Below are 18601 nucleotides of genomic sequence, written 5' to 3' on the forward strand. Positions count from 1 at the left end.
TTGAAGATTTTTCTCTTCGAAGCTTATAAACCATATTAGGTTAAAGAGACTATTATGCTTATTTCTATATTCATTCTAAATGGTTAACTGTTTAATCCACAGATAAGTTATATTGAAGAGAGTTACAAGGTATAACTTTATGCAGATTAAGATATAAATTTCACACGGTGTAAAAACCTTATGATTAAAAAAACAAAATAAAAAGAAAATGCCTTTTATCTAACTACCCTTGTTGGTTAGTGAGTGATTCAATTAAAGGGTAAGCCCAGGAAGGAATGGTTCAGAAGTAACAATGCCTTTAATTCTTCTTCATTGTTAGAAAACATTGGGTTGAAAATACATGCCCTTAGGAACATAGCTTTGAAAGATCGATTCTGAAATCATTTCTCTGTTGAGGCAAACATCTTTTTTTTAATTTTTTTTATTTATTTATGATTGTCAGAGAGAGAGAGAGAGAGAGAGAGAGAGAGAGGCAGAGACACAGGCAGAGGGAGAAGCAGGCTCCATGTACCAGGAGCCTGACGTGGGACTCGATCCTGGGTCTCCAGGATCGCGCCCTGGGCCAAAGGCAGGTGCCAAACCACTGCACCACCCAGGGATCCCGAGGCAAACATCTTTACTAGGGTCATATGCCACAGATAATGCACTGTCTTATTGCAGGCTTTGAGGCAGTTTTGTTTTTCAAAAACTTAATTTGTGTCTCCTCAGGTAAACAGTTAGATAAGTACTCTTTATTTTTCTCCTAGGCCTGCAGGTCTCTTTTCTGCTTCCCAGGGAAACTTCTCCCACAGACTTCCAAAAGAGGTGTTTAAACCCCACCGCCCTACTGAGTTAGTTTCTTCTCTTTCGATTCATAGGGACAGTTTTCATCCAAATGGCTCAATACTAGGTAAACATGGATAATTTGGAGATGCTGACAACCCAAGATACTCAGGTTCTTAGAAAAGCGACTTATCCAGAAGACTATGCTGAGCACTACAAGGGGTAATACGGTGAAACAAGGCTCCTGGCATGCCTGGGTGGCTCAGTAGTTGAGCGTCTGCTTTTGTCTCAGGGTGTGATCCTGGTCTGGGAATCGAGTCTCTCATCGGGCTCCCCTGGGGGAGCCTGCTTCTCCTACTATGCCTCTGCCTCTCTCTTAAAGTTTTTTTTTTTTTTAAAGAGAGAGCATCTGCCTTTGACTCAGGGCGTGATCACGGAGTCCACCGGGATTGAGTCCCACATCGAGCTTCCTTCATGGAGCCTGCTTCTCCCTCTGCCTATGTCTCTGCCTCTGTGTGTGTGTCTCACATGAATAAATAAATAAATAAATAAATTCTCTTAAAAAATAAAATAAACTAGAGAAACAAGGTTCCTCCTGTCTCACAGGGAAGAAACATAATGCAATAGAAAAAGCAAGGGAAATAGCAAAAGACCTCAATTTTTCTCTAAAATTTGCCACTGCAATCCACATGATCCTGAGGCCATTATGCCTTACAATTCTGGAGGCTTGGGACAAGTCTAGTGACGATTTTCAGGGCGGCGGCCCTCACTTGGAGTGGGGGTGAGGTTCCAGGTAGAAAGGGCTGCTGGCTGCCAGAACGCGACCAGAAGGATCTGCACTTGGCAAGTCAGGGCCACATGATCGCGGCACCTGGAGTCGGTAGGCTACACAGCTCGCAGGCGACAAGCCGCTGCCCTGGCTCCCTCCCACCGGCCTCTAGTAGGCCTGGAATAGGCGCGTTCGCGTCCTAGCCTGAGCCTGAGCAGAAAGCTGCGCTCCCAGGACGGAAGGGAGCGGGGTCACGTTGCCTGCCAGGCTGCGCCCGAGACGCCACAGGTAGAGAGAGGGAGACGACTGGGCGTGACTGTCACGTAGCCACCGGAAGCGCATTCTTTCTTTTCCGGTTGGGCGAGGTCCACAGACTGCGACCCCAAAATGGCGAGTCGGGGCACAGCCTTGGGGAGCTAGAGGGGTCGGATGGGGGAACAGTTCTCCAAGGCCCCCGCGCTCCCGAGCTCGGAGCTTCCGTCACCAGGCCTGGAGAGGCGCGGGAACCGGGCGCTCCCTCCGCGAGGCGGCGGGGAAGGCGCAGAGACACTAGCCAAGTTGAGGAAGAGGGAAGTGGCGTCCGCGGAAGCTCGGGCTGGGCAGAGGTAATGAAGCAGCTGCGTTGCCCCTGGGATTTGGTGGCCCGCGCCCCCTTCGCTGCTGGCCACACGTGCCAGTGGCGGCCCCTCTTCTCCCGGGGCGGTGAGCTGGGGCGGGGCCGGCAGCCTCCCGCCACGCGCCAGGCGGTCAGTGGCCCGCGGCTGCAGGGCCAGGCGAGTGCCCTTGCTCCGACCGCCCCGTCCAGCCGCCGCCAGCACTCTTTGTCCCCCATGTGCACGTGCAGCCCAGTGATGCCCCCCGAGCATCCTCGGGTGGGGGGCTGGCCGCCCGCGGAGTCCCCGGGAGAGCGCTGGTGGTCAGGCCCCAGGGCGTCTCGGATTCTTGGAGGGTGGGGGGTGCAGCAGCAGTGTCCCCCGCTGCACCTGGCGGAACTTCCCCGTTTCCGCTCTGGCTGCTGGTCAGGTCGCTGAAGCAAGGGGCCTTTCAGCCTCAGAGATGTTAGGCTCTGCTGACATAGAAATAGAGGAGGTTCCCCTGTACCTTCCGAGCCTGGAGGAGTGGCAGGGAACCGAGCATTTCTTTGAATACCCGTGGCATCCTCAAGAGAACTTTGTTGCTGTTTCTGCTGGAATAGCTCAGGAAAAATCGGCCTTTCGGGGTTACCCTTAGCCTTACTTAAAAGATCTGTGTGTCCCTAAGGAACTGTAAAGTCAGGAGAAGAGTTACCTTTATTAGGACCCTTCCTGTCTCAGGAACCTTAATCATCACCCTTTGTCTCATTTTTTACAAGCTGACATTGTGTTTGGTAAACAAGGCCAAGTTGTCTTTCCAGTAAAGTAAGCAAAAAGTTAATACACAAGTACAAATCAGCACCATGCCCTTGATGAGTCTTCCCAAAGTACCCCCCCCCTCGCCAATTATTTTTTGACACCTGGTTGCTCAGTTGGAGGATATTTGCTGAGAGGGATTAGGTTACTTTTTCCCCTAATGGCTTTACTTTTCTTATCTGGTTGTCTCAGCTCTCCTGCTGTATTAATACAGTGGAAAAGAGACTATCAAATGTTCCATGAGGTAAAAGTTTCAGTCTTAATTAGGGGTGGAAGGGGCATAGTAGTTGTTTCCCCCTAACTAAAGACAAAAGACTGGGCTGGGCTGATCTGTTAAAATTTAGAGAAACTCAGATATGCCCTATTTGTGCAGGTGAAATAGGAAGCACACAGATTAAATATTGGATATTGTCAAAGCTCCTTTTAGCGAGTGGGTGCCAGTTTCACTCACCAGCTTTTCCTCGACCTTAAACCAAAAAAAAAAAAAAAAAAAAGAAAAAAGAAAAGTTACCGATTGAGGTTTGTCTTCTCTGAGCTGTGCTTTGTTTATCAAGCTGAGTGACAAAAAGAAATAGATATCTTGAAGGAATCTGTCATCGTAAGTGTCCTCATACTTGGCAGGTGATTTTAAAGGGGAGACTGGACAGGTTCTTTTCTGTTCGTTTTTCTCTGGTAACTATAAATAGCAAGTAAATATGTATGTCATGTGGCTTTCTTTTTGACATGTACTTTTTTTCTCCCCTCTCTCAGTGCTCTTGGGGAGAAGATCTACTCATTGGTTTTATACCAAGCCTGACAAGGCCTCAGTTGTCAAAGGTGGCACCAGGAGAATGTCACACATAGGAATAAAACTGTTCCTAGAGCAAATGATGATGAGACATCTGGAGGTGAATGCATGCTTATACCCACACATGGAGGCTTTGTGGGAGTCTAAGGGGTCCGTGAAAGAGAGCTCCAGTGACAGTCAGAAATCCAGCCCAGAGATGGACAGTCTTGGTCCCGAGAGCGCTCGCCAGCACTTCCGGAGCTTCTATTATCATGAAGCACCTGGACCCCTTGAGGCTGTCAGCCAACTTCAGGAATTATGCCACCAGTGGCTGAGGCCAGAGACCCACTCGAAAGAGCAGATCTTGGAACTGCTGGTGCTAGAGCAGTTCCTGTCTATTCTGCCCAGGGATACCCAGAACTGGGTGCGGAAGTATCATCCACAGAGCATCAAAGAGGCTGTGGCCCTGGTAGAGCGCTTTCAGAGAGAACATGGTGGAATAAGTGATGAGGTGAGATGATCCTTTACTCGTACAATGAAATAGAACAAAGGTGGATATATCCGGGTTAGGAGGGAGGAGTCAAATTTTTTGTAAAAATTATTTATTTATTTATTTATTCATTCATTCATTCATGAGAGATGCAGAGAGAGGCAGAGACGTAGGCAGAGGGAGGAACAGGCTCCCTGTGAGGACCCTGATATGGGACTAGATCCCAGGATCCCAGGATCACCACCTGAGTCCAAGGCAGATGCTCAACCACTGAGCCACTCAGGCACCCCTGGGGAAGAGGGATCAATTGAGGAATGAGGTGGATTAGGTCCCTCCTCTTTAATTCCTTTAGGACTGCTATGCAGGATCTGAAATCAGAGGTATGTAACAGCAGTAGATGATAGCTTTCAGGCTTCCTGGCCATCTTTTCCTGGCCTTAGGAAAAAAACAAATGTATTTTACCCACTTTCAGGCCAGGGCAAACTGGGGGTGGTGGGCCTTGTTTGGCATGGCCGAGAAGAGAAGACTTAAGTTCTTAGAAACAGAAATAAAAGGCAAGATGGAGTTAGAAAAGGGAGGAAAAAATCTGGAAAAAAAATCTGGAAAAAAAGGCACAGCACTTAGAGATCAAAGGAGAGAGGGCAGCAAATAGAAGTATAAATCAAACAACTTTGGGAAGACTGCAAAGAAAGATAAGAGATGGAAAGAAAAAAGGGATGCAAGGATACAGAAAGAAGAAACCTGCTAAGAGAGGGGAGTGGATAGAATCAGGGTGTGGAAGGGTAGTGCCTTCTCTAGTGGGAGTGCCTGTGGTCTGCCCTAGGCCTTCCTGAGAAGTGGGGAGCCAAGGGTATGCCCTCAGCAGATGGCAGCACCTTTCTTTTCCTTGGGGGCCTGCTCTGAAGGGCACAGGACAGGGCATATTTTTGGTGTCTTACTATAACAGAATCTTAGGGAAGAGTCCGAACTTTCCCCCCAGTTTTTCCTCCACTGTATCTCCTTTCTCCCTGAAGTCCTTCCCTGGCTGTGGAAGGATTGGGAAAGATGACCTATAGGTGTCTTTTTTTAATTGGGGTTTGTTTGTTTTAGAGCAAACAGATAAGTTAGAAATATCCTTAGGCAAGGATCCAAGTTGGGAAAGCAAGCCAGTAAAGGCAGCGTGTAAGAGCCAGTGGGCCCCCACCTTGCCCCCATGCTGCTTGCAGAGGGGTGGAGGCTGGCAGCAGCCACAGCTTTTGTCATCTTATACTGATCTCCCTAGCCAGTGTATGTAGTTCTTTGCGAAGAAGTGGTGACACGGTACCTCTTAATTTTTTATTACTTCTCTGAATGTCACAACTTCCTTCCCGAATCCAGGCTCCACTCTTGTTCATCCCTTCACCACCACCCTCGAACCGAAAGTAAGTTCTGTGCTAATGAGGATGGGGATTATTTCTAGGTCACAGCCCATGAGCTGGGAAAGGAGGCAGTGCTCTTGGGAGGAGCAGCATTGGCCCCAGGCTTTAAGTGGAAGCCAGCAGAGCCCCAGCCACTGGGTGTGTTCCAGAAAGAATGTTGGAATACACTCCGGGTACCACAGGAACAGCTGGGCTGGAATACTCACAGAGAAAGCCAGCCTGTATATCAAAGAGGTGAGGAGCTTCATAATAATTCTCTTCTGGGCAGTGTGATAGTAATCGGTTCAGCTGGAATGTCATGGGAATTCTCCAGGTGCCCAGCCATGCCAGCTGTTAGAGTGTCTCTCAAGTTTGAGTACAATAGGCCAATGATGGGTAAAGGTGAGGGTCAGCTGGAGTGCAGAAATACCCAAACCAGACATTCCTCGGATTCACACCAGGGACCTTGCTTCTTAGGAATTTGAGAGAAGATGGAATAGGGACAGGTGGGGTCATCTCCCCCTTCTATGTTAGAGAGGAAACTGGGATCAGAAATGGGTTGTCATGGCAGAAGAAGGCGAGGATTGTGCACCAAGAAAAAAAAATAATAAAAGACAGAAACCACCTAGCTTGGAAGGACCCGAGTCTTTCATTTTCAATCACCTCTAATTCCTGCTTAGCTCAGTAAACAATTTGTTTCATGAGAAGCAAAAAAAATAATTACAATAATGGATTTTCTTGTAGTAATTTCTCTCACGAAATCTGGGTAAACAGCCAACTAGGGAACCAGTTTGTTGGCGTGGTGGGTATTTGATTCTCATTTACAATGAGAAGGTCACTTCTGGCACCACACACACACACTTGTGGAGGTGAGCCATCTTTCCTGAAGGACTCCTGATGTCCTGTGTTTTAGAAATCAGCTCAGAATATTTGTAAACACAAAAGAGAGACATTTTCTCTGGCTCTTTTCCATCCACAGCTGTGCCTGCTCAACAGATTCTAGCCTTTTCTGAGCAGAAAAGCACCCCACACTGGAAGATGGCATCTGAGCTCATCTTGCCTGAGTACCAGGTGAGCTGTACTTTCCAGCTTTTTCAGGCAGCCTGAACGCAGCCTTGTCTGTGCTTTTGTCTGCTGCCCATGACCCACAGTGCTTGGAAGGTGCTCTGAGGCACGTTAGCCCTGGATGTTCACCTCTAGGCAACTAGGCTTGGCACAGTGGGGACCAGGCCCCTCCCGAGCTGTTTACTGATCTTTGGCTTTTTCCTTTTCTGCCATTTCACTTTTTTCCCCTGAATCTTAATACTCTTCTTTGGTGACTGGCCTGCTGTGTATTTCAGAGATGAGTGATAGGATGGCTTCATGCAGTGGCAAGTACTGAACTAAAACCCATTCTCTTCTTCAGAGCTTATTGACATTTGAAGATGTGGCTGTGTTTTTTTCTGAGGAAGAATGGAAATTACTGAACCCTACTCAGAAGATCATTTACAGTGATGTAATGCAGGAAAACTATGAGACTATCATCTCTCTAGGTAAAAATTCTTCCTTTCCTTTGCATAGGAGTTGCATGATTGGGCTGCGGTTTATGGAAGACTATCTCCCATGGGAGAATCCCAGTGTCCCAGTTGCTGCTTGTGTCTCAACTTGATGGTGTGAGGGAAAGGCAAGGCAAATCTAGATCATTGAAAATAGATCCTGACTACAACCATGTCTCCCCGTCTTATGCTCTTACCATATTAGTCTAAGCTGCCATCATCCCTGACCATGTCCGCTTCACCAGCACTGGATTCCCATTCTCTGCTTCACATGCCCTCCCCAGGCTTCCTTCTCCACTTTCTCCTTGTGCATCCCCCCACAACCACAGTAGACTAGAAAGAGGATAACTGAATCTAAGAATCTACCCATTTAAACGTTTGGAATAAATGAAAGTATGAAAGAATCATTCACTCTTCCTGAAGAGAGTCTGGAAGTAAGATGCCAGCCCATGACCTCAGGTTTTATACTCAGAGCATTATTGTTACCCCCTAAACCTGAACTAATCTGTTCAGAGCAAGGGATAACCACAGATCCAAGGTCCCCAAGAGTTGAAGGAGTCTTGGAGAGTCTCCCACAGGTAAGTATATACATGGGAAGAAGAGAAATGTTCTTTGGTAAGAATATTTATAGGGGATTAACATTCCAAGATTCCATTCCTGTGTTTTTCTAAGTGAACTTCATATTGAGTGATAATTGTAAATTTGTATGCAGATTTAAAGTGTAATACAAAGAGAACCCATAGATGCTTTACCCAGTTTTCCTCAATGATAACTTTTGCAAAAGTATCATAGTGTTACAACCAGGATATTGATATCTATAGTCTTCTGACCTTCCTGTTTTCCATTTTATTTGTATGTGTGCATAATTAGTTTTGTAAAGGTATTTTTTTAAGATTTATTAATTTATTTTAAGGAGAGAGAACGTGAGCATGCACGCTTGTATGTGTGCAGGGGGAGGGGCAGAGGGAAAGAATCTCAAGCGGACTCCCTGTTGAGCAGGGAGCATGATGCAGGGCTCAATCTAAAGACCCTGAGATCATGACCTGAGCGGAAATCAGGAGTTGGATGCTTAACTGACTGAGCTACACCAGGGGTCCCTAGTTCTGTAAAGTTTTATTGCAATTATAGGTTTGTATATACACCTCTGCAGTCAAGATGCTGGACAGGTACATTACTGCAAGGACCTTTTTGGTTGCTCTTTTATAATCATACATGTGTCTTCTGTACCTCACCCCATCACCAACCCATGCCAACCACCCATCTGTTCTACATTTTGCCATTTCAAAAGTATTGCCTGAATAGAATCATAAACTGTAACCTTTTGGCATTAACTTTTTCATTCAGAATAATTCTCTGGAAATTGATCTGAATTGTTGCATGCATCAGTAGTTGTTGGGCTTTTTGTTTTGTTTTGTTTTTTTTCTTACTACTGAGTAGCATGCCATGATATTGGGAGACCACAGTGTGTGTAACCATTCACCACTGAAAAGAGATCTTTGCTATCTTCAGCTTGGAACTAGTGTGGATAAAGCTGCCCTGACCTGAGCATTTGTGTGCAGGATTTTTTTACAGAGATAAGTTTTCATTTCTCTGGAAAAAATGCTTTGAGAGTGCATTTGCTGGTTCATATGGCAATTAAATGTTTAATTTCCTAAGCACTTGCCAAACTGTTTTCTACAGTGGCTGTGCCATTTCATATTCCCAGCAGTAAAGAACGAATGGTCCAGTTTCTCATGTCCTTGCCAGTGTTTAGTATTATCTCCCTTTTATGTTTGCTATTCTGAAGTATTTGGGAAAAAAATAGCAGAAAATGTATAGTGCTTATCCCATTGTGGCTTGGATTTGCACTTCCCAATTGGCCAATGATGTTTTACAGCTTTTCATGCACTTATTTGCCATCTCTATATTCTCATTTGTGAAATATCTTTTACCTATACTTTAATTGGATTGTCTTTTAACTGTTGAATTTTGTGAGTTTTTTCTAGATTATAAATTCTAGCACTTTGTCAAATATTTGGATTGCAAATAGTTTCTCCAAGTCTGTATATTGTCTTTTTAATTCTTTTTCCATGGACTTCCACAGAAGAAAAGGTTTTCGTTTCATGAAAAGGTTTCATGAGGAACAATTTTTCATTTTTTTCTTTTGTACATTGTATATTTGATGTCAAAGCTAGAACTCTAACCCTAGATCCCTAAAATTTTCTATTTTTTTCCCAAAAGTTTTATAATCTTTTAAGTCCATGATCCATTTAGGGTTGATTATTTTATAAGGTGTGAAGTTTAGGATGAGCTTCATTTTTTGGCCTATGGAGAGCCAGTTGCTTCAGCCCCATTTCTTGGAAAGGTTATCCTTCCTCCATTCAGTTGCTTTTGCACTTTTGTCAAAGATCAGTTGGGTATATTTGTGTGCATCTATTCTGTTCCATTGAGCTCTGTGTCTGTCCCTCTGCTGATATTGCATTGTCTTGATTACTGTAGCTATGTAATATCAAAGCCACAGTATCTGTCAAATAGGCTGATTTTTCCACTTTATTCTTTTTTTGTAAAATAAAATTTTATTTTAGTCCTTCTAGGGCCTGTGTCTTTCCATGTAAATTTTAGAGTAAGCTTATCTATGTATACAAAAAACTTTGTTGGGATTTTGCTAGATACTATAATAAACCTATGTATTAGTTTGAGGAAGATTGATATCTTTACTATGTGGATTTTTTTGATCAGTGAACACAGTGTGTGTCTATTTAAGTCTTTGATTTCTTTTGTCAACTTTTTATAATTTTCAGTGTACAGATCCTCTGTGTGGTTTGTTAAATATATACATTTTATTTTCACTGGAACATTTATAGGTGGTATTATTTTTAATTTTGGTTTCTGCATGTTCATTATTATATAGTAATGCCACTGATTTTGTATTTTGATTTTGTATTCTGTGACCCTACTAACTCACTTATTATTTTTAAAGAGTTTTTTTGTAGCTTCCTTGAGATTTTTACACCTAGATAATCACATTATCTGCAATGCCTTTTAATATGTTCTTTTTCATGCTGTAACTGCAGTAGCTCCAACTTCCTGCTATGTTGAATAAAAGTGGAAAGAGCAGACATCCTTGCCTTGTCCCAGTTTTATCATGAAAACATTGTTTTTCACCTTTACCTATTTATATTAATATGTTTTTTGTTGTTGATACTATTTTATCAAGTCAATATAATTCTTAACTTAAGTGTTTTTATCATGAATGGATATAGTTTGTGAAACACTTTCCTATGTCTGTTGGTAGGAATATGATCCTTAAAAGCTAGTTGATATGGTATGTTATGTTGATTGATTTCAAATGCTGAACCAACTTTGCATACTTGCAGTAAATCCTTCTTGATCCTGGTATATAATCCTTACATACTGTTACATTCAGTTTGATAGTATTTTGTTGAGTATTTATACATTTAAGTTCATGGGAGATGTTAGTCTGTAGTTTCCTTTTATTTTTAAAGATTTATTTATTTATTTTAGAGAGTGCATGCACAAGCTTGAGCAGAAGGAAGAGGAGGGACAGAAGGAGAGGGAGAGAGAATCCTCAAAGAGACTCCTCGCTGAGTGGGGAGGCTAATGTTGGGCTCAATCCCTGGACTCTGGGACCTGAGCCAAATCCTTGGACTCTGGGACCTGAGCCAAAATCCAGAGTTGGCCTATTAACGACCTGAGCCACTCAGGCACCCCGATAGTTTTCTCTTTTAGTACTGTCTTTATATGATTTTGCTATCAAGGTGATATTGGCCTTATAAAATGAGTTGGGTAATATTTAATCCTCTTTTCAGGAAGAGATTGTATAAAATTAGTGTTAATTCTTTAAATATTTTATAGAATCCTCCAGTCACACCATATGGACTTGGATTTTAGAAGGAAGCTTTTAAACTATGAATTCAACTTGTTTAATGGTGATGGTGCTATTCAGATATCTATTTCATGTTGTTTGAATTCTGTTAGTTTGTGGTTTTGAGAAATTGGTCCATTTTTTCCTAACTTTTATTTTTTTTCCTGACTTTTAAAAGCTATGAACATAAGGTTGTTGGTAGCATTCTCTTACCATCCTTTTATTTATTATTTTTAAAAAAGATTTATCTATTTATTTTTTAGAGAGCGTGTGAGCCAGGGGAGGGGCAGAGAGAGAAGGAGAGGGAGAGAAGCAGACTCCCTGTTGAGTGTGGAGTCTGAAGCGAGGCTTGATCTCAAGATCCTGAGATCATGACCTGAGCCAAAATCAAGAGTCAGATGCCCAAAGAACTGAGCCACCCAAGTGCCCCTCTTACTATCCTTTTAGTTGCCGCAGAATGTGTAGTGATATATCCAATTTACTTCCTCCTATTGGTGATGTGGATTTTCCATCCTTTTATTTTTGTCAATTGTGATAGAAGTTTATCAATTTTTTAAATTTTTTAGAAGAACAGGCTTTTTGTTTGGTTGTGACTTTTGCTATGATTTTTATTATTTCCTTTCTTTAACTTGCTTGCTTTGGGTTTATTTTGCTTTTTTCTCTAATTTATAGAGGGAGAAACTAGATTATTGATTTGAGACCTTTCTACTGTTCTATTATAAGCATTCGGGGCTGTACCTTTTCCTCTGAGCACTTTGGCTGCATTCCACATATTTTGATATATTTTAATTTCACTTTCTTTTTTTTCTTATTTACTTATTTATTTATTAAAGGTTTTATTATTAAGTAATCTCTACACCCAGCATGGAGCTTGAACTCATGACCCTAAGATCAGGAGTCTCCCATTCCACTGACTTAGCTAGCCATGAGCCCCTAGAGTTCGATTTTCATTCAACTGTGTATTTTAAAATTTTTTTGAGACTTTCTCTTTGAATCATGGAAATTTTAGAAGTGTATTTTTCTGTTTCCACATATTTTTAGATTTTCCTGTTGTCTTTCTGTTTTTTTATTAAGATTTTATCCATTGATACATGAGAGACACAGAAGGAGGGAGAGAGAGAGAGGTAGAGACACAGAGGAAAAGCAGGCTCCATGCAGGAAGCCCGATGCACAACTTGATCCCAGGACCCCAGGATCATGCCCTGGGCTGAAGGCAGGCACCAAACCACTGAGTCACCCAGGGATCCACTGTCTTTCTGTTTTTGATTTCTAGTCTGATGCTATTTTTGTTAGATTGCCTTTTTTCACTCAAGTTGTGATTTTTTTTTTTTTTTTGGTTCTTGGTCTGATGGGTGATTTTTTATTGTATCCTGAACATTTGTCTATTATGTTAGGAGATTCTGGGTCCTATTTAAATATCTTAATGTAATAGCCCCCCTGTTTTAGTTTAGCACATAGGTTTTTTCCTGCTTTTGTGGGTTATGCTTCCAGCGATAGTTTAATTTTCAGAGCCTTCATGGTGTTATCATGATTTCCTTGGTTCATATGGTACTGCTAGGGCTTCTTTTTAAAAAAAATATTTTACTTATTCATGAGACTCACACACACACACACACACACACACACACACACACACACAGAGGCAGAGACACAAGCAGAGGGAGAAGCAGGCTCCACGTAGGGAGTCCGATGTGGGATTTAATCCCTGGACTCCAGGATCACGCCCTGGGCTGAAGTCAGGCACTAAACCACTGAGCCACCCAGGGATCCCTGTTAGGGCTTCTATATGTCCCTGCTGGTGTTGCTTGAGGGTGAGGAAGGTACTTACCCAGGCCAGAGTACCTCTCAGTGGGAAAAAGGAATCTCAGACCCTAATGGATGAAGAGGCTTCCTGGGCCAGGCCACTGTGGCTACTTACTACTGTGCCTTACACTGTGCCTCTTACTACTTCTGCCCCTCCACTTTGGTTTCTCCAAACTAGGGTTCTGCTGCGGGCAGGCTTCCCATTGAGACTGGTGAAGAGATAAGCCTGTCCAGGCAGCTTTCTGTTGCTAAGTTGAGTATTGGAAAAATGCTAGCTTGGGGCTGCATTCCTCTGGTGGGTGTGGGGATGTAAGACCATCTGCTGTGTTATTCTGCTAGTTCTGGAATCCAATACCATTTTGCTTTCATTTTACCATGTTTTAGAATTCTTTGCTGGTTGTGCCTTGCATTCTTTCATCAGTTGTTGTCCCTAGTGGAGAGGATCAGGAGGAAATGTGCCTGTGCCATTTTGTCCATATTGGACCAGAAATCATTTGTTCTGTGTTTTTTAAAAGCAATCATCATTGATTTTTCTCTCCATTCCTATAGTTTTGTTCTGGGACACAGACGGCTGACTCTTCTGTTTATTCCAACAGGGTTAAAGCTCAAAAATGACACTGGAAATGACCAACCTATATCTCTTTCTACATTAGAATTACAAGCATCAGGATGCAAAGTATTAAGAAAGGCCAGAGTGAAAGTTGCCCAGAAAACAACAGGCAAAGAAAATCATGATGGTACACGCAGGGTCCAGAAACGGCACCAAGCTTTTCTAGGGAGGAAAAGAAGGAAATTTTCAACCTGTACACAAGCGCTTCCAAAACATATGGATCTTCATGGGAAAGGCCATGCAGGAGAGAAACCTTTTAAGTGTCAGGAATGTGAGAAAAGCTTCAGAGTTAGCTCTGACCTTATTAAGCACCAGAGAATTCACACTGAAGAGAAGCCCTATAAATGTCAACAGTGCGATAAGAGGTTTAGATGGAGTTCAGATCTTAATAAGCACTTAATGGCACACCAAGGAATAAAACCATACAGGTGCTCATGGTGTGGGAAAAGCTTCAGTCACAATACAAATCTACACACACACCTAAGAATTCATACAGGCGAGAAGCCCTTTAAATGTTATGAATGTGGGAAAAGATTTATTCAGAACTCCCACCTTATTAAGCACCAGAGAACCCACACAGGTGAGCAGCCATATACTTGTAGCATATGCAGGAGAAATTTTAGCAGGCGGTCAAGCCTTCTTAGACACCAGAAACTCCACAGAAGAAGGGAATCCTGTTCAGTACCTCCGGTCTGAAGAAAGTCACCATATGGATCTTGACCTTAGAGGTGATGAAAGAGTTTAAAACTATGATACATCGATGATAGGAACTTGTCACCCACAGGAAATTTGGGAGGGGTACATGTCCTGCTTTACAGAAAGGAATCTAAGCTCTCTTGCTCAGTATTGTATTTTCCGTGCCTAGCACAAGACTGATACACAATGAGTACTTGATAAATAAAAGAGTGGAAATATAGCTATTATATATCTATAGTTACCTATTCATCTATCTATCTATATATCTGTCTGGTTATTCAGCTTCCCCATACCCTCTGCGATCTAAGTTCTGCAAGTGTCAGGTGCTCAGCAAATACATGGTGGCCATGAGTCTTACTCTCATTCTTTCTGAAGAGAGATGGAATAGAAAAGTATTCAGGTCCTCTGAGGGGAGCTTAGAATTTCTAAGCTGGACAGAGTTTCTCTGGCCATTATTCTGCCGACACGAACAACCAAGCTCAGGGCCGAGGGAACTTTATTCTGTACCAGGAAGAGAGCATTCTGTGTTTGCCCTGGGAGAAGTGCCCCCATTACAGTGGCCGTTCCCTGGAGTGCCCACTACCACAGTGTTTTCTCTCAAGAAGTTCCAAGAAGCAAGCGAAGGCCTGAATACCACCACAGACCTAGGGACCTTGCAAGCACTTGATATCTCTCCTGCTAATCCTCTCAACACTGAGGTATATGGAATGAAATGATGAAGGAAGCAGTCTGGGCCCTCATCCACACATTTGTCTTTTTGTAGAAAGCCCAGGGCCATGTTAAATGACCTTTTTTTTTTTTTTTACTTTTCACAATTTGGGCTAGAGGCTTTCACATTGAGGCCACACTGCTCCAGGGCCTAAAGGGAAGCCCGTTTTTATGGATTGCTCAGCCACAACCCCATATACTTTGGATGATCTGCAGGAAAGTCTGGAAGTTTTGTACACTGATTTGCTGAGAATGGCAAGGTGAGACCTGTGGACTTGTAGCCTCAGTACACAGTGGATAGCAGGAGGGAGCCTCTGAAGTGTTGGAGCAAAGTAAGGTCCGTGGGCTAAACGGATGTCCCCCACCCCAATGAGAAGTAGGTCAGATGGAAACTGTTTTGTGATGTTGATGGTTTCTCTTCCTTCCCTTGGCCTCAGATTATCTCCTGAGAACGTAATGTGATGTCAAGGGAAGGGTGATGAAGTTGAAGGATATGGATTTATAGCTATGTCAGATCCTAGTTTAGGATGTTGGCTGGGAAAACAAAAATTAAAAAGAAAGATGTTGGCTGAGGCTTCATAAAATTTTCCCCCTTTTTCTGAAGATTTTATCTATCTATTCATGAGAGACACAGAGAGAGAGGCAGAGACATAGGCAGAGGGAGAAGCAGGCTCCCTGTGGGGAGCCTGATGTGGGACTCGATCCCAGAACTCTGGGATCGTGACCTGAGGTGAAGGTGGATGCTCAAGCACTGAGCCACCAAGGTGCCCCCAAATTTTCCTTTTTTAATGAAATGGAGTGTTGTTTCATACTAAACATTAAACAAAACTCCATGGTTACCAAATAACTCAGAGATGGCAGTCACTTTTTTGGCATAGATACTTCGAGATATTTTTTCTATCAAGAGCCCCCTCTATGCCTGTTTTCAGATTTGTAAAACAGAGATGATAATTCCATCCTCTTAGGGCTGCTGTGAGGATCAAATGAGATGTGAACATGCCTCACACTGATGGGCCACAGTGGGTGTTCCATAAACATTTGGATCAGTCTTCATCTCTCATTCAGTTATTTTAAAAAGAAAATAAGCAAAAAAAAAAAACGCATCCTCAGTTAGTGGTTGTTTCTGTCATTCCCAGCTGCTTTTTAAGCCTCCTTGTGGTGGTCAGAAGGGTAGCCTAGTTTGACATTCCTTTCTAGAGATGCTTCTCTCTAGTCATTATGAAGCAATAAGCCGATGTCCCCATTGAGCTAGATGCACTGATAGCAAGTAACAGAACCAAAATAGACTAGAAGTCCCCAACTTGACATATGTGCAATGTCGAGGGGGTGATGGCTAGGGGTGAACCTATTTGGACTGTATTTGCACTATGAGGTGTATTCATCCTCAAAATAATGGAGGAAAGGAATGCATACTAAGAAGAATGCAAGCACTAAGCCCAGAGGAGGAAGTGACCCAGAAGGAAAGGATTCCATTATATTCCTGAAGGCTTGGAGACTGACTGCCCCACCATTGCTTCTAGAACTGAGATTGTGCTCTTGAAATTAATGGAAAATTCAGCTTCTTTCAGAGGGCATTCTCTTTGTGTGACCCTGTTTGGTACCACCCTGGATGGCTCCTGTCATACCACCATTCAAAGGACCTTTGTTCGTGTAGCATTTAGAAAGGGCAGATGGACTTGAAAGTTGAAGGAAGTACTACATCAATGGAGCAAGCAGTTACTGCCCACTTCCAAGATTCAGCAGACTTCCTGAAAATGCGTCTCTAAAAGGGCCCTCCCGTTTCCATAAAGCTGCCAACCCCTATTATTATACCTGTTGGTGTGAAAGCTCATCTTGGAGGTCCTCATCTACACTGGCATCCTCAGGAGAGGTCAGAACTAGGGAAGCTGGGTCCTATTTTAGAGATCAGTTATTTAAGGCAAGCAGCAGAAAGGCCTTTAGATGCAAATGGGCCGAAACAGAGAATTCAGGATACCCTGTTCTAAATTCAGACCACACTGCCCTTTGAATACAAGGGCTCCAGGAAGAAATGACATTCCCTGCAGTTGTGGGACTGGATTTAGAAGTTGGGGCTCCTGGCTGAGTCATCAGTACCTATTTTTCCCTTTCAGCCCTGTGATACAGCTTCCTGGGGCCCCATTCCCAAGGCATCCTGACCACTCCTGTCAGCCCTGACTGTCAGAAAAAGGAGAGACACAGGCACTAGGGGATAAAATGGCAGAATGAAATCAGAGAGATGCCATTCTGCTTTATACTTGCCTGCCACCTCCCCAGCATATGGCTAAGAGATGGGAACTCCACTGCCTTTCTGAGGACACAGTAGGAAGCCCGGAGACTGAAGGAACAGGCTGATCAGTCATCCGAGGGACAGAGCAAAGAGGGAGAAGGCTCCATCCCACGGGCAGAGATGGGACCAATGAGACAAAGGCTGGCCTGAACCTGGTGTGAGGGCTGTGGGCTCAGATCCCAGTGTATGTGCTCCTGTCCTCAGGGAGTGAGGGGCAGGCATCATAGGGAAGACAGGCTGAGTGGAGAGGAAGAGCAAGGAGCTGGGTGAGCAGAGGCCAGCAGTCCTCTTCCACTCGGATCTGCATCTATAAGGCCTGAGGTTGGGGGTCAAGGCCTCACAGAGCATAGTATTGACACTTGCTGCCGCTGAGGCACAAGGCCATGTCTGAATCAAGGCTCATTCATGCAGGACCCAGGTCTCTACCTTCTCTCAGAGCAGACCATGGCATGGCTGCCCCCAGGAGTCTGGTTGGGTCCCTCTGTAGTTACAGCTGCAATCACATAAAGCTGTATCCCCTGCTCCCTCCAATCATGTAGGACACCGGGGCTGAAGGAGCCTTGGAAGCCCAGGAGACCATGCTCCTTATTTTACAGAAGAGGCCACTGGAGCTTAGGGTGTTTCCCTTCCCAGGGCCTTGTGGCAGGGGGAGGGACTGAAATAGTCTCCCAAGCCCCAGGCCTCTCTCTCCAGACATGACACATTCAGCTCCTGGCAGTGGCTTCTCGGGAAGTGTCATTCTTAAACCTCTTGGTTGTCTCCCATAGGGTGAGAAATCCCTTTTGAGCAATGGACTCTTTTGTTCTTGGAGGACTCCAAGCCCTGTTCTGTCAAGATAACCCCTCAGGTAGGAGGTTCCACTTCTGAGCTCTTTGAGAAAGAGCTACTCTGTTAACAGGGGATGCCAGTCCTCCAAAAGTACATCTTATCCCTTTACAGAGACTAGGACCAGGGAATCATCCCCCTTCTACCCATTCTCAGGTGCAAAGGGGTCTGGGACTTGGAGATTCACAGGAAAAGCTAGGCATGGGGCACACGTCCCTGGAGAGGCAGCCTCTTCTCAGAATACCTCAACCACTATTTCTGTCTTACATATTCAGGAATGTCCCTGTACCACCGTAGTGACCCAGTCACTCTTCGCTTAAGCTTCCAGCAGCCCCCGGTTCTCACATCCTTTATGTTCTGCTCCCTACTTGGGTTTCCAGGCTCTACTTTGCCTGCCTGGCTCCAAGAGAGCCGACTCTCTTTCCTGTGTCCTAGCTCACAGATCCAATGCTGAGCCATGCTGTTAATGCACCTTCAGGTTTTGTTTTTAGCCCCCAGTATGGCCTTCCGACCTGTTCCAATCCTTCCTTCAATGTCACATCGCCTTTTCCTCCTTAAGCTCCCTAAACTCACTCCATACTGTCCCCTTAGAACAGCACCCATTCATTCATTCATTCATTCATTCATTGATTTTAAAAGATTTTTATTCATGAGAGACACAGAAAGAGGCAGAGACACAGGCAGAGGGAGAAGCAGGCCCTCTGTGGGGAGCCTGATGCAG

The 18601-nt window shown here is 44.0% G+C and overlaps 1 protein-coding gene across 9 annotated transcripts in view; it reads left to right on the forward strand.

The window, feature by feature from the left end:
- The first annotated feature begins 1996 nt into the window (after positions 1-1996).
- The window catches only part of ZNF75D (zinc finger protein 75D), a 67038-nt gene continuing 50433 nt past the window's right edge, over positions 1997-18601 (forward strand). For 8 of the 9 annotated variants that reach the window (XM_055337767.1, XM_055337770.1, XM_055337771.1 and 5 more), the window contains exons 1-5: positions 1997-2136; positions 3670-4196; positions 5614-5806; positions 6531-6622; positions 6957-7083. In XM_055337767.1, the coding sequence (XP_055193742.1) occupies positions 3750-4196; positions 5614-5806; positions 6531-6622; positions 6957-7083 (859 nt within the window). In that variant the 5' untranslated portion in view covers positions 1997-2136; positions 3670-3749. Of the gene's footprint in view, positions 2137-3669; positions 4197-5613; positions 5807-6530; positions 6623-6956; positions 7084-13350; positions 14290-18601 lie in introns of those variants that run through there. The other variant, XM_055337766.1, reaches the window with a different exon arrangement.

Source organism: Nyctereutes procyonoides, unplaced genomic scaffold (assembly GCF_905146905.1).
Source record: "Nyctereutes procyonoides isolate TBG_1078 unplaced genomic scaffold, NYPRO_anot_genome, whole genome shotgun sequence".
In the NCBI taxonomy this organism is placed as follows: domain Eukaryota; kingdom Metazoa; phylum Chordata; class Mammalia; order Carnivora; family Canidae; genus Nyctereutes; species Nyctereutes procyonoides.